The sequence below is a fragment of the Hibiscus syriacus genome, unplaced genomic scaffold (assembly GCF_006381635.1).
Source record: "Hibiscus syriacus cultivar Baekdansim isolate YM2019G1 unplaced genomic scaffold, ASM638163v2 tig00007179_pilon, whole genome shotgun sequence".
Classification (NCBI taxonomy): domain Eukaryota; kingdom Viridiplantae; phylum Streptophyta; class Magnoliopsida; order Malvales; family Malvaceae; genus Hibiscus; species Hibiscus syriacus.
Genome location: NW_024062128.1, coordinates 267801 through 284358, shown reverse-complemented (window position 1 = coordinate 284358; position 16558 = coordinate 267801). Strand labels below are relative to the sequence as shown.

The 16558-nt window shown below is 33.8% G+C and overlaps 1 protein-coding gene and 2 pseudogenes across 2 annotated transcripts; 1 reads left to right on the top strand and 2 right to left on the bottom strand.

Annotated features, from left to right (window-relative positions):
* Positions 1–476: 476 nt before the first annotated feature.
* Positions 477–2685, bottom strand: LOC120201352 (annotated as a pseudogene).
* A 1323-nt stretch (positions 2686–4008) lies between these two features.
* LOC120201351 lies at positions 4009–9258 on the bottom strand (annotated as a pseudogene).
* LOC120201349 (psbP domain-containing protein 5, chloroplastic-like) lies at positions 7399–11152 on the top strand. 2 transcript variants are annotated; one of them, XM_039201977.1, is made up of 11 exons: positions 7399–7518; positions 7599–7789; positions 8602–8707; positions 9107–9156; positions 9328–9395; positions 9481–9579; positions 9982–10041; positions 10130–10189; positions 10286–10340; positions 10763–10812; positions 11000–11151. In XM_039201977.1, the coding sequence occupies exons 1-11, from the start codon at positions 7466–7468 to the stop codon at positions 11096–11098; spliced, it is 891 nt and encodes a 296-aa protein (XP_039057908.1). In that variant the 5' UTR covers positions 7399–7465; the 3' UTR covers positions 11099–11151. The 2 variants fall into 2 exon arrangements, with proteins under 2 accessions (XP_039057908.1, XP_039057909.1); XM_039201978.1 differs by lacking the exon at positions 9328–9395 and having other exon boundaries at positions 9485–9579; positions 11000–11152.
* The last annotated feature ends 5406 nt before the right edge of the window (positions 11153–16558 follow it).

Genomic DNA, 16558 nt, shown 5'->3' with positions numbered 1-16558 from the left:
TACCTACCCCACATTCAAGATGTTTGACCCGAGATGCTCCGGATGCAAGAAAATCAATGTCTCTGAAAGCAAGGATTTCCCCCTTTCTGCTGCATGAGAACAAGAGAAGATATGTGAGGTTGCTTCTTGATATTGATGTTTTAGGTAAATTTTGCTCTGTTGAAAAACAATGTTGAAACAAGGACTAAATACAAATTATCTTCTTGTTTTGGCCATTGCTAAAACTTTCATACCTGATTCATGCTTGAATCATCTTCTTAAACATTCTTAGAAGGTACCAAGCGAGCCATAATTAAATGCTTTAAAAATCATTTGAAAAGAAACTTCAAAAAACTAAATAGATCAGCAAGCTACTGCCCTTTGATCTGTTTCTTTCTGAAAGTAATTACATATAATCCACTCTAGAACTTTAGCAGCTTTAGGAATTTCTTCACCGAACCATTTGAAACTGCTTGGTTAAGGATCCGTAGAGTTACCTCATCAGGTTGAAACCCTTCTACTACCATGACTTTAAGTAAGAAGAGGATCTCCCGAAACATGCCTCTCCAAAACATTGCATGCAATAGGGTATTGAAAATTGCAACACTAGGAACAACACCCCTCACTAGCATGTGGTTCCGCATTTGAAGAGCAGCTGATATCTTCCCTTCTTTACAGAGGCCATTAATTAATGAACCATAGGTAAAAACATCAGGTTTCAGTTTCTGTCTTTTCATTTCCCCTAACAATTGACCAACCCAAAGGTGATTGTGCTCTCTCAGGGAAGCATGGATAAGAATGTTGTATGAAGTAATGGCAGGAAGGACCTCGGTGTTTCTTACGCTCTGGAAAAACCGATATGCAATTCCAAGTAACTGATTCCTACAAAGGTTATGAAGCAGCATATTGAAGGTGACTTCGGTTGGAGTAGGACTGCAATGCATCATGGACTCCACTAACTTCAAACACTCCGAAAAGTTTCCACTTTTGCAGACATATCGAACCAAACGAGTCAAACTTAAAACATTAAGCTTTAAGTTTTCATACCTCATATGATATAAGACCCTTTGGATTATTGTAGAGTTCCTAGCCTGCAGGCAGTAGACAAAATTGCATTGAATGAAACTGCATCGGGCCAATTTACATCCCACTCAAAATGATATAAGAGCTCAAAAGCTTCGTTAATTTTTTTTTCTGCACAAAAACCACTCAAGATTGTATTATAAGACACATTGTTTGGCTTAAAGCCAGCTTCCGTCATGCTCTTCAACAGATATAATGCTTCTCTTGATTTATTTTGTTGACATAAACATCGTAAGTAAATGTTATAAAGAGCAGCATCTACAGTACATCCACTGGAAAATATATCGTGCAATAGTTCACATGCAAACCCTGTTTTTCCTATTTTTAGTAGGCCTCCACACAATGCAGCATATGAGTAAGAATCCAGGTAAAGACCTTTTTGAACCATCACCTGAATGAACTTAGATATGACATCCAGTCTGTGTCTACGGCAAAGTTCACGAAGGATAACATTATAAGTAAGCAGATCAGGTTGACATCCTTCCCTTTCCATCTTACCCACATAGTCCATAGCTTCCTCAAATTTCCCATTATCAAAAAGATATTTGACAATTATCGTGTGCGTAATCACATTAGGCTTACACCCATCACTTTGCATCAAATCCAGCCATTGGGAAACATCATCCTGCAGGCCCTCTCGACAAAATCCATAAATCAAAGCAGTATACGAACACACACTATGACAAACCCTTTCTTCTTCAGCCAACAAAACAATTGCAAAGCAACACAACTTTGACCGGACTTGCATAAAACCCACAGAATCTGATTGTAACAAAACACATTATAAACATAACCCTTTCTCAAAAGAAGACATAACACAAACCAAGCCTTGGATGCCATCCCAACTTTACAAAGCATCGAAATAAATTTATTCAAAGTCAGTTCCGACGGGTGATAATCAAAACTCAACATAAGCTCAAAAACAGTAAGACCATGAAGTAATTTCCTACCTTGATCGCCATTTTCAAGGTTTTCGATAAAGAAGAAAACGATGGAACAAAATCACTCCTATACATCTCTTCAACAATAAAAACTGCAGTTCCAAATTACCAATAACCAGCATTCCGCGAAGAAGAGTATTAAATGTGGACGCATTAGGTCGAGGTCCAAACCTCTTCATCCCGATATACATTTCAACTAGCTCTTGCCAACAAGCGTTGTTAGACTTCAAGTAAAAATACAACAAGGAATTACAATCATACACGGTGGGCTTCCCATCAAAGCTTTTCATCAAATTCAGAGTACAGAGGGCATTGTTAAAGTCACCTGAGACGACATAACCCCGCATCCTCCGCTGCAATTCGGGATAATCGGAAACATGGGTGTCAACTTCTTTGAAGCAATCTACTTTATTTAGAGCACATGAATGGATAAACTCGCTAAAAAACGGAACTTTCTGCAAAGTTTACATGAATAAGTAAGTGCAGGAGATAAACCAAAAGGCATGGAAATTTGAAGTGAAAGGTTGGAGCTTGGAGATACAATTGCATTTAATAAATATTTAGAGATAAACTTTTTTGGGTTGCTGGGAATCTGGATGAATATAAAAGGAGTATGTTGTGAAGCAAGGACTAGCAGAAAACTGGGAAATGGGAGAAGAAGGGTTTATGGAAAATAAATGAAGAAACAGGAGGGTTTTAGTCGGCTGAAGAGCAAGAGGGCGTAAGGATATTAGTTTGGCCTTTTTTTCTTCGGATTTCCCCCCTTTTGTCCCCGTAATGGTCATTGAACTTTTAAGATTGTTTACTTTAGTCACTAAAATTAAAAAAAATCATTGAATTAGTGTTATTAATAAAAACTTTCATTCCGATCATCGTTACATCAAAACAATAGTTGAGTCAGCATACTCACAAGTCATTTTTCATAAATATTAAGATATCAACACATTTTGTCAACTTATTAATAAGAGAAATAAAAAAATATAAATATTTTAGATGAGATTCGAACCAATGATCCTTTTATGGATTTCAAATCCTTCAATTTATTTATGTTCTCTTCATCTTCTCCTCAATAAGATGGTGATACATGTGACCATCTAATTCAATGACATCAATTTAAGAAAATGAAATATGAACATGCTGATCTAGCTTTCGATGTGTGAGAGTATAATGTCAACTGTCATAATGGTTTAAGAGTTCAATGATCGAAATGAAAATTTTCCTGAATGATAGTAATTTCAATAAAAAAAATTATTTTAGCGACAAAGTGAAAATATCTTAAAAATTGAATGACCATTAAGTGTCATTTACCCTAGTTAAAATTGTAGTCGTATTGAACAAAGTTTTTCTAGGGACCATTCAAACTAAAGTTTCCATATTGTTAATTATTACATATAACATTATAAAATTGTAATAGTTTGTATAGTATGGTTTGTGCAATTCATTTTAGATAAAATATTACGATTTTATAATAATTTATCACGCAAAAATTACAAAATGAGTAATGTTATGTGAAATTACATAAAAAAGTCAGTAAATTTATAATGATTTATGTAATTAGTAATGTTTGGTGTAATTGGATAATTTTTAAAAATATTATGAAATACTTATAATTTATTTTATTTGAGGATGTTTAATAATTCCAACAAATTCAATCCATATTGCTACTTAAGAATTAGGAATATTTATTTAAATTAATTATATTTTTTTTTTATATACGAAGGTTTGTATTTAAAGAAGATTAAAATAAAGCTCCTTAAGCGAAAGGAGGAAAAGAGTGCATTCGCAGATCTAACGTAGGCTTGAATGCCACAATGGGAATATACAACTTCCTACTGCATATTGAGAGAAAGATTCGAGTGGTCAGAATATGCATCGTCATCCTAATAATAGCACAAGGAGGCTCGAGCCATCTCCTTGTCTCGACAGCTACAGAGCTAGAGTTATCACAGTGTTAAAATCGAACTCAGACATGCATGCTCGAGCAAATGGAAACCCACAACATGTCGACGACAACAAGCTTGTAGAATCATTTTCAATTCTGATGAAAACTATATTTTGCAACGGTAACTGCAAAAGGAGCTTTTTCACCAAACAATAAAGCTCACAACAGCAGTATCAGTTTAGGCAAGCAGCAGCATACAATTATACAACATAAGCGCTTCACATACCATATTTCTCAGCCTTCAAGAAAGCCCCCTATTTGTGTATACTTCTATTCCACAAACATATTAAGAAAAAAGAACACCCACTAAAATATCCTTCGAGAAAGTCGATCATGATGCAACAGCTGATTCCACAGCGCCTGATGAAGAAGCACTTGTTTCGCCTGCCATGTTCTTCAGTTTAAGAGGACTGCAGGTTGCAGATTCAGAGACATCACCATATCCAAAGTGTCGGGAAGACATTCAGAAGATTCTACAGTGTGCATCTGGACAAGACCACAATCCACTATCCATGAATACCAAGAGAAGGCATATGTTTTTCAAAACTAATCGACTAACTATAGAACATGACACTCAAGAAATTATTTCCAACAAAATCAATCACCTTAAGAAACAAAACATTTTCCTTTACTTCTTTCTAAGCATGGTTTATACAAATTTAACACTTGGCTCAGTCTAAAACCTGCAGTAATCTACAGATAAGCTGAAGCAGACTGCATAAAGAATTTTCCATACAACAACCAAAACTCTGGCCCACACTACCGCCTTAATCCAATCAATTAACAGAAATTATCAACGGGTTATGGAGTAAAGAAATGTTATAAACAAATTTAAAGAACAAAATGACCTGATATACAACCCTCACTTTGGATATATTCAACCAACAGTGATGTCATTGTGAATAAAAACAACAGAAGTATGCACTAACATGCTTATGGCAAGAGCAAAAATTTGTACGAAAAATCAATCACATAAATCAAATAATTAGATAATATGAAAGCTGATGGAAAGATCTTTTTCAAAGTAACCAGAAACACAGTGATGTGGTCAGAAGTTGCACAAAATAAAAGACTTGAGCAAATGAAGAAGAAAACAATGGCTATGCCGCAATGGGCCAGAAAGTGGAGTAAGATCCTATACTCTTTGATCAGACATTATTAGTCAAATCCAAAAATATAAAATCAGGTTAAATATGTCACTACACAATAAATCAGAAAAATATGCATAAATTCTATTACTTCGCTATTAGCACCCTTCATGGCGGAACAATCGAAGCTGCTTGGAGAGGGGCTCAAACATTCATCCTCCCACGGCTTAAGAAAAGAAAAGGGATAGGTAAAACTCAATTTGAAAAGGAAAGAAGGAAAATTATCCAGCAACATCACTCTGATAATGATAATTTTAACAACAAAATAAACATTATGCGAAATTTACCTCAAGTTGGTTCAGCATGTCAACAGTAGCTTCAAAGTCCCCATCATTAGCCAAGTAGACATCCATAAGAGACTCATTGGATAAACCAGGGAAGGACATGCGAAGATACTCCAAATCCATGTCAAATTCTTCATCCACAAACTGCTTGTCAATCATTTCACCTGGATTTTGCATCAATGAACCACGAGCAGGGTGGCTTTGCATTGCAGATCCTTCGGCAACCTGATGCTTTTTAGTACCATGGGCTACAGAGTCGAGAGAAAGCATTGCTATAATGTAGCTTATGTGGAAAGTGTGATGAAGGTTCAAACCAAGCATTCTCACTGGTGTGTGTAGCTGTCACATTATCATTGGCCTCCCTTTTGGCAAGAGGTATGTATGATGCAGCATAGGGATTCAATGAAGAAACTCCAGGCTTCATAGTCTTCATGGAAAACACTGAAAAAACACAAAAAATAACCCCTGTTAGCATATGAGGCAAATCATTCATTTCCCAAAAGAATGACCCACAAAGAGGGTAATAAGAGTTCAACCTATCAGAAAAACAGTATAATTAAAGGAAATGACTACTGAAAGCTCCAAAGAATTATAAACGAAGACGAGATTATAGAAAACGAATTTGGGTAACCTTCACTATAAGGCCTGGATATAAAGTAGCAACATTCTATAGCTTAAAAACAAACAGCACGCAAAATCTCTCAAATAACTAATACTAAGCTCCAATTTACAAAATGTTAGGCATGAGCTACAACTGTTGCTCGATCATATACAGTTCTTTTACCAATGCTTTTGTGTGATGTAAAATCCAAAAAAAAGGTATCTTGATCAAACTCTTAGGATTAAACAATATATATAATAATCGGACAACTATATAGAACATTCAAAAATTGATCAAGAAGCAATCTAAGTAACCAAAATTCCCTTAAGCATCTAGCTCTTCTCTTACGATCTCGAATTTAAAACGTCACAAAGATCAAGCAGAACGAAAGGTTAAAACATCAAAAATCAAAGATTAGGCAGAAATTTTGAAAGAGAAATAAAGCCAAAAAAATCGATTAAAACTACTGCTAGAGAAACAAGACTCTCTGTTGATATGATCGGAGAACAAGAAGGAAAACTGAAAGAGAAATTACCTGAATGTTCGGAGCGGTTGAAGATCGTCTGGGAAAAAGAATAGAACAGAAATAAAAGATGATAGAAGGGATCTGCGATTAAAATGAAAGCCAATAATAAAATGCTTTTTAACAAGGAGGCCACTTGAAGGCAGTGACGTCCGCGTCTTGTTTGGAAACCGACTTAAATCCAATCCGTGTTCGGATAACGAATCCGTGGGAATATTCTTGAAACAGTATATCACGTTGCTCAATTATTAGTTCAAATAGGGTATTTTTTAAAATTTATAATTTAGTCACTAATTGAAATATTATTATCAACATATTACTTATATTCAAAATTTAAAAGGCTTTTATTGTTTAAAATTTTATCAATTGATCTTCATTTGAGATAATTTAATATAGTTAGCTCTTTATATTTAATTTTTTTTATTAATTTAATTTTTTTTACGATATTTTCAAACAAGTGAATCCATCAAATCAGAATAATATTTGGATAATTATATTATATCATAAAATTTTTAAATTGTTATTATACCATGAAAGTAACAAAAAATATATTTTTGAGAGAAAAATATGTAATAGAAAAGAAGAACAAAAACTAAATTATAAATTGTCTATAGAAATTATTATTATATTGAGACTAATTTTATTATATTAAATTGCATCTAATATTTAACGGTTAATATATTAATTGTTGATTAAATTATAGCTTTTAGAGAAACGTGATCCTTTTTTAATATAACTAATAAGATAGGGATCTGGAGTATACTTTACCCTAAATTAGACCTTTTCAAAGTAACAAATATTTGACGTGGCAGGATACTATTGGTTAGCCTGAATGTTGAGTTGTACGAGAACATTACCCATTTGAAAAGGGTAGAGAAAATCCAAGCGGATGAGTTGAGCCAACTGTTAAGCTAAGAAGGAAAGTTGTAGAGCAGACTGAGAGAGAAGCTCAGTTAAAACTAAAATGGTGGTTCTCTCTCCTTCTCTTCTTCCCGTCCCAACTCTCCATTGCTTCAGGTTTTTCTTTTTTCTTCTTTCTCTTTGTCTCTTTACTTTTGGACTTTGCTTGTTCGTAACTTGATTTAGTTTTCTCTCAGGCATGAATCAGGTAGTACTGGCAGTGGAATGCTAAGTCATAAGAATAGTAACTACATCAGAAGATTCCATGAGAAAATCACAGTGTGCTGCAGTTTTGATTCAAAACCCACTTCTCAAAACGTGCTATGTAGAAGGGATTTGTTGCTCTTTGCTCTTTCTTCTTCACTCTCCGCACATTTTCCATCTTCAGGTACATAATTATGTACCTTTCATTTGTGAATTGTTGATGGAGGAAAAACTGGTCTTTGACCAGTTCACCTTATGTATGATGCAATGTCAGTATGAAGGATCCATGGCTTATCTTAGTTGGTTTTATGCTGAAGAAAAAAAAATCAGTTATTTGAATCTGTTAAGCACTTGAAATGGTATATTTCTTGATTAAGCTGTCTCATATGCCTTTCTATCATCAGTGACGGAAAATTCACAGGATGGGTTATAATTAGATTATGGAACTTTCGTTTTGATTTTGATGATTTTGAGTTCACGCCTGTGGCCAAAGTAATTACATTGGTTACCTATAGAGAATAAATATATATCCCAAAAGGAGTCATTATACTGCTGAATTCACAAAATATTAGGTGGGGCATCTCAGTTACGACTTGAGCCTATCTAAAGAATTTTGAAGTTTGATTGAGTTTAAGCAGTTTCTGATTACACCAAGACCAAACAGCATGTTTTAGAAACTGATATATGTATAGTGATTTATTCACTGTAGCAATTTGTTTTGGTAAAGCCGTCTTCTCTGGTCAATGAAATAACCTTTTGTTTCTTGAAATTCAACTGGATCCTTCCATGTAATGTTTATCTAGAGGATCACAAAGGGAACTTTTAACTTTTATTTTCTTATAGTTACCATACGAGACTTGACAATTGCCCACTGGAAACTTCCAACTTCTTCAAGAATTGCCAAAGATGCTTTGCATGCTATCTAGATTTTCAAGAATTGCTATATCCATACTCTTTTTTCCATTTTATCTGAGTATTTTGTTGAGCTTATTGCAGGATGTCTTGCTTCGGAGGATGTACGAACGGCTTCATTCGTTGATGAGATAAATTCTTATACCTATTCATACCCAGTGGAGCAGCCATCTAAGAAAATTTTTAAATGGTTGGTTTTCAGCATCAAAATTATGTGATATGACTTTCCACCTTTTTTATTTTATTTATGCTATAATAACTTAGGAATATGTTAAGAAAAATGTTGACTCCCTCTCCATCACTCTCACTCCTATTGGAAAAAATCCCCTCATTTACTTGCTTTAGACTAATTGACGCTATATATGCAGAGAACTGACGTATTATGATTTACAATCACAATAACACGAATCTTTGGTGGATTGAAATTACATATTTTTTTTAAAAGGTGTCATGTAGTTCTTAGAGTCTATTACACCTTCCATATCACTTTCAATTTTACTCAAGGAAGAGCAAACCAATTCTTCATTTATTTTTATCTATCGATGGCCTCAAGTTGTTGGAACATCACTAATTTTGCACTTTTCTGAAGGGTGGAATCTAGAAAGCCTGAAAGGTATTCATCAGCTGCCCCATTGTCTCGTAAGTCTTATTCAATCCCATCACTTGAAAGTGAAAAGTTCTGCCTGCTAAAGCATTTTTATCGGTATTACTTGTAGAATTTCAAGTTTTCTTGAAATAATTATAAAACGCGATTAGATTGTGGACACAAACTATATGATGGACTAACTATTTTATTTATATATAATGCAGCTGATGCACGTCTACGCATAGTGTCTGAACGTGTGGACTTTGCCGATAATCTCATAATTTCTGTTTCGGTAAGTTTATAGAACTGCATTTTTTTAATGTGATCCCTATTAATTATTTGGTGTTTTATGAATTTTATTTCATCCTTTGATTCAGATAGGTCCCCCGAATATTCAGTTTTTGAAGTCAAAGGATAAGAAGACATGGGCAGCAAAAGATGTTGCTGATTCTGTATTGTCTGACAAGTCTGCACTGGTAATTGAAATGATTTTCTTTTCTTGCCAAGTGCCAACTAGTGCATTGTTCATATTAAAATTTTGGCTCATTCACCCAAATATCCGATTAAGATTGAAATCTTTCTGATACGGAAATTTGCAAGAGAAACTATAAGAACCCTCAAAAAAAATGTAGACTTTAAATAAAATGCATGTCTCCAAGGTGCATCTTTGAACATTTTTGACGTTAAACTAAAAACTGCTTATGGATTCTGAACCATGCAATCAATGTATATATATACACACACAAAATCTCTACTATTTTGACATTTAAATGAATGACTAAATAAATAGATCTATCAAGAAAGGATCTTAGATTTAATTTCTGAAAACTTAACCTCGCTAAGTTGATTCTCATTTGACATTCTACATCGTTTGGAAGCGTGTCACCTCAAGCCAGCGGATGAGCGAGAGTTCTGTTCTTGATGCGCATGCCAGTGAAGTAAGCTTTAAAGGCCTTCTTTAATTTTTTATTGCCATTTAGCTTTGGAATAAAAGTGTCTTACATATTTCTTTTCCCTTTTTCTCAGATTGATGGTGAGCTATATTGGTACTATGAGTACCTTGTTCGCAAATCACCAACAAAATCCGTAAGTGCTCCCTTTCAACAGTTTCAATCAGTGCAAAGATGTGTCAAGCTTCCTTTTCTTTTTTGGAATGTTGATGCATTTCGTGGATATTTGCAGGCTCAAGAAGCAAACCTATACCGACATTATGTTGCTTCAACAGCTGAACGGGAAGGTAGGATCGTAAAATCTCTCTTTGTTCCTCATTTTCCAAAAGGTGTAGTTGTTTTATGTATCCATTAAAATCGTTGCAACCCAGTTTGTTTTTTAATTTCTCATTAGTTCTGAAATCTAATTTGAAACTTCCTTGGTAGAGCCATGATGCCCTAGTATTTTAAAAAGAAAATAAACCACATAATCCAAATTTTGAGGAACATAACTCATCTGCTAAAATCTCCAACATTGGGAAGAGGAAGGAGAATATATAGAAAGATGCATCATACATTTAAGCACAGTAACCTTTGCTACTGTGGTTTCATAGTCAGTGTATGAGACTTGAGATAGTCTCTTCACGACATATCTGACTTATGTTTCTATTTACGACGCTTCTTCATATCATCTTCCGTTGTCATTCAAAAGTGCAAATGTCTATTGCAGGTTATCTATACTCTCTAAATGCTTCAACTCTTAGCAAGGAGTGGACCGAGGTCACCCTCTTTCTCTATCCCTCTCAACAATAACAAATGAACATCAGTAAACTATTTCTAATAAAAGGACATAAGAATGAGAAGAATGAATGTATCAGATGGTCATTATAAAGTCTTTATTTGTGTACGTATGTATGTGTATATATCATTCATCCAAAACTTACCAAGTGAATTTTGTACAATACAGATGGGTCCCTTTTTGGAACAGACGGTTGCATCATTTCGCCTTCTTCCTCCCACTGATAATTATGTTCCTCCATACAAGGATCCATGGAGATTTTGGTGACAACCCCTTTTTTCCTTTTTGTTTCTATTGATGATAATAAGTGTAAAATTTTAAGGGTTTCAACACTGTTATCATTGATTCATCTCCTCTTTTTCCTCCCCCCCCCCCTCTTATTGTGGATCACATTCGGAAATTGAATTGAATGAAGCTGTGGTTAAACAATTATCATATGTTTCAATCCTGTACTAGAAAATAGCTAAGAAGCTAGTGTCTTTACGTGTATAAATTGTATCTTCTGTCTTGAAGATCGGCATTTATATGAATGGAAGAATTTTGGCTTAATGGTGTGCACGAAGCCCTTTAACTTGTAAAAAATCTTTTTTTAATCCAGTTGAACCGTCAAACTAAGAAATTAAATCAATTGAACTTTTGAATTGAGAAATTGAAACAATTAAACCTTTTGATCAATTTTGACGATTAAGTTTTACTAGTTTTTTTTATTAAGATTATTAAAATTTGCAGATTTTTTAAAGAAAATTTTTAAAAAGATTATTAAAATTTTAAAATAATTTTAAAAAATCTGAAAAAATATTAAAGCATATATATATTTTAAAAAATGTCAAATTAAATAATTTAATAATTTTATCAATAAGGGTACGAAAAAAGTTGGGCCTTCTGTTCCCTTGAGCCAATGTCAAATTTGTTACATTTAGTAGGTTTAAAATTCAATATTTACGGCCCTACAAACTTTCATCGCAATATAAGAAGCTGAAGAGGTAAAAGGTGCTTTAAATATAAACAAGCTCATTCGTTTCGAGCAAAGAATAAGAAAATGTAATTAAACCTACCTTTGCATTTTCAAAAACTATTTCCCCTTCCCTAGACCTATTACCCTTTGTTTTACATGAAACACAGGCACCGCCAAGGAACTCTTACATGAACAAAGGCCGGGCAGGTAGCAGGTTTGGCCTAAAAATCAAAGCTTGATAGCAAGTTAGTCTTGCGAGGTAGCAGAATACTCGAAAAGAAGGCGTTTGGAAGGGGCGGATGGTAGGAGAACTCGCTGACGACTTGTAAGCTTGTATATCAAGGTCCATTGCATAGCCATCTCCGAGTCTTTCAGCTGCCTTACCATAGAGGCCTAAGAGAGGGATGAAAGCACCAGGTAAGACCAAAATTCAACACTGATTAAAGCTTGTATAAGAGCTTTTTAGCCACGTCCAAATTATTAGTGCAGAATCAAAGCACCTAAAAACAGTTTCACAATGTTGGTTTTTTGTTCCCCCACCTTTTTGTTCTTCACTTGCATGAAGGAAGAGCTCCTTATACGAAATGGAATAATAATTACAAAACAATAACTGGATAGAATTAAGATTTACCTGCAGACGTTTTCCAACCTGAACTTCAACTTCTGTTCCAAAGGATATGTTACTGGCCAAAGATTTGAGAGGATCAGCTGATGGATCAAAAGAGAGCAAACCGGGGATTTGTGGGGCATACACAAGCCTCCACCTGGTCTGACCAAACTCTCCCTTCCCTTCTATTCTTGGCATCAGTGTTTCAAGTGTTGCGGTTTCAAGTTTTTTAAATGCAAGTTGGCCATCGCCTTCCAATATGGACTCGGCCAATTGACTCTCAAACACTCTAGCAGCCTGTGCAAGAGGGGAAAATTAAAAACAAACCACTATAACCCATGAGATCAGAATTTTTATCTGAATTTGGCAACTCAAGATGATAAACCACATTAAAACCAAAGGAAAAAATTATCCAGATATCCAAGCAAAACTTATAAATGCCTTGCCACATTGTATCACATGCGGCAGCAAGATCAGACACATGAATTGTATATGAATGAAATTACAAAAAAAAAAATAGATTCAACTTTGCTATTCTGTCTAGAGCAATTTTTCACATCATAGGGAAGAATTTTCATGTAACATCCTAAACACCGAGCTAGTGACCAAAATGTAAAATTTTAAAACTTTATGGTCAATTTTGATAAATTAAAAAGTTTAGAGATTTAATTGGAAATTATTTGTGTAGGATTGATTAGCAAGAATTGAAAGAAGGAAGGGTAAAAAGGTATTTAGTCAAGAAAATGAATTTAAAATTTATTCTTTGGGGGAAAATGAATTTAAAATTTATTCTTTGCGTATTATATATTTACATGGAAGGAAATGAGTAAAAGGAAATCTAGAATTATCTTCATCTTTCTTCCTTCTCTCCACCGTGACTCCAACTAAGGTAAGAGATCTTTAAGTATGCTATTTCTTGTAATTTATGATTGATTTTGATTCTTGGAGTGTTAGGAAAGCTTGAGAAAGATTAAAGAGAATTAGAAACTAAAAGATTTACAAGTTATGGATGATTAAATAAAAAGGGTTGTTGAGTGAATTGTTGAAAAAGAGTTATTAATGGATTTTGAAGTCATATTTGACTTGTCATAAGATGGAATAAGAAATCTAAAGTGTTAGAAATGGATTTGGGTTATGATATTATTTGGTATGATTTTTAGTTTCAAGTGATTAGGTGGGATTTTGGATATTTATGTGTGTTAAAGTGTTATAAGTTAGTCTTAATAAGTATGTTGGAGTTTAAAGGTCTGAAAGTAGTTAAAAGAGTGGGATTTAAGTAAGTTTTGGTAAATTTTTGAATTGAAATAGGTGATTTATGAGCAAGGGTATCGGTACTGGATGAACAATACCAATACTTCAAAGCAAAAATGAGTGAAATCTGAGTTTAGGTATCGATACAGGAAGAACAATATCGATACCATAAGGTAAAGTTGTATAAAGTCTTAAAAGAGTATCGATACTGAAGGAGTAGCATCGATACTAATGGACAAGTATCGGTACCATATTTAGAAGTCGAATTTCAGAATGTAGAATGGGTATCGATACTGAAGTATGGTATCAATGCCATAGTGAGGAAGTATCAGTATTGGGTCTAGGGTACCGATACTATTCAGATTGAAATTTGAATTAAGTGTTTTGTTTAAACTTAAGTTAGTAAGGATTGATTAATAATAATATGAGCTCCGATATTCATTTAGATCGTATTATTGTGTAGATACTAAATGAATGCAAGTATAAGATGAATCGAAGTGATAAGACCGTTCAAGAGTTATAAGTGTTTTGCTTTGACTAAGTGAGGCCAAGGTGAGTGCAAACTACTATATATATATATATATGGTTTTATGGAAATAAGACTTGCGATGAGTTTATTTTTAATGTTTTGAATACATGTTTACATGAGTATATAATATTTTGATTTCATTACTAAGTGAATATGCATTGTATGCATTTTATAATATGTGAAATTAAACTATGTGATTATATGAATACATGTTTATATGATATAAGCATAATTTTAATTGTGATACTACGTGAACATGCACTGTTTATGTTGCATACTACGTGTTATTGATCTATGTGATGATATGAACATGTGATACAAACTATGTGAAATGTATAAATGGTAAAGCCCAAAAGTATGAGATATGAGAGCTAAAGGTATAATTGGCATGTCAAGAGTTGAGGGTTCTATACGGTCATTCGAGACAATTCTACGTGGTCCTTTGGGACATTTTTACACGGTCATTCGGGACATTTATGTGGTCCTTCGGGACATTTCTACGTGGCACTTCAATGCATATTCTACGTGGCACTTTGGTGCAATTTATATGAGCAGTGGCGACTTGCATTAGTGCACAACCTCAATGCACTCATATACCTTAAGTTCTCAATGATGTACATTGGGCTTTTAAAAGAATAACATAAATGACAGTGAATGATGTTATATGTTCTTGTTTAGTGAAATGTATGATGGTTTCTGTTGTAACACCCCCAACTCGTATCCGACCAGGATACGAGTCTGAAGTGTCACATTGACTTTTCGAAAATTTATTTGTATAAAATAGTGAGTAATTTAAAAACTTTTATAACATTTAAATTATTCAAAACATTTACAAAATTATTCAGAGCTTATACAATATATTCTTTTGATTACATTCCAACTAGAACTTTATGTACAAAAATACATATTATTCACCTCTCTTTTGATCTGACATTCGGTAAGGAGAACTGACCTGTCTTGTTCCTCTTTACTTTTCTTTTCGCTTTCCAAACCTACGTGTGAAACAATCACACGCTAAGTCGATGACTTAGTGAGACATATAAAATATAATATTTCATATAACATAAAGCATACATAAACATATACCATCATTATCATAATCTCTATCATTATCATTAAGAAACACACATAACATCATATGGTTCATGTAACACATTTCAAACCACTTACCTTTGATAACCATTTATAAACCCATCGTATACATATCACATTCAGTATGCTTGTTTAATCACTTTATTAGCCCATGTACACTAGTGAGAACTTAAGGTATGTGAGTACATTGAGGTTGTACACACATATGCTGTCACCACAGCTCGATCAATGTCCCGAAGGACCAGTCCATAGATTCCGAAGAACCTAGGTAATCAGTCCATATGTCCCGAAGAACATAGGTAAACAATCCACATGTCCCGAAGAACATAGGTAAACAGTCCATATGTCCCGAAGAACATAGGTAAACAGTCCATATGTCCCGAAGAACATAGGTAAACCCTCGACCCTTGGCATGCCAACTATACCCCTAGCTCTCATATCACATAACATGGGCATTATCATTTATAACAGTTCACATTACTTATTCATATTCTTTCTCTTATAAACACATATATTTTCTTTTCAGTCACGTATCACATGTACGTGTAATCATTGATCTCATAATCACATGTTCCTTCTCTTCTGTCACATACCACATGTATGTGTAAACATATATCTAATATCATATGTTGCATGTAATCACATAGATCGTATCATATAGCTTCTTTCACATATACATGTAATCACTTAGTCTATTTTCATGTAATTCTTTTCACTTCTCATATGATTTTATATTCATATCTCACATAGCTCATATCACCTTGCATTGTTTCATATAAACATAGATGTCATATCTTGTTCGTATATATTTTCTATATAACTCATATATCTCATAGTTCTTTTACATAGCTCACTATCATATTTTCATATCATATATCTTATAATAGATTCTTATATCATCATTTGTTTCCTTTCTACCTATTCATAATCACATAACATATACAAAGCATATCATTATCTTTAGTCATGCATACATACAATCAATGTAATACAGATAATCACATATAATTATAATAACACATAATCATGTCCATGACTTTATGCATATTACTCTAGCAAATAGACTCATCGCAAGTCTTATTTCCATTAAACACTACATATCACTAGTATGCACTCACCTTGGCCTCACTAGTCAATTCTAATCTCTTATCTTTCCCTTGATCGATCTTACTTGTCAAATGTTCCGGAATTGTTTTACGCGCAGAATCTACATAAATGTACATTTTGAGGCAATCATTAGATACCTACACCTTGTAATTGGATACTAACAACTTAAACAAACTTATTAAACCA

Excerpts from the sequence above, each read along its gene's own strand:
- LOC120201349 (XM_039201977.1), top strand. The coding sequence starts at position 7,466 with ATGGTGGTTCTCTCTCCTTCTCTTCTTCCCGTCCCAACTCTCCATTGC. Across the intron at positions 7,519-7,598 it reads CCAACTCTCCATTGCTTCAG|GCATGAATCAGGTAGTACTG; the intron begins GTTTTTCTTTTT and ends GTTTTCTCTCAG. Across the intron at positions 9,157-9,327 it reads ATCAGCTGCCCCATTGTCTC|CTGATGCACGTCTACGCATA; the intron begins GTAAGTCTTATT and ends TATATAATGCAG.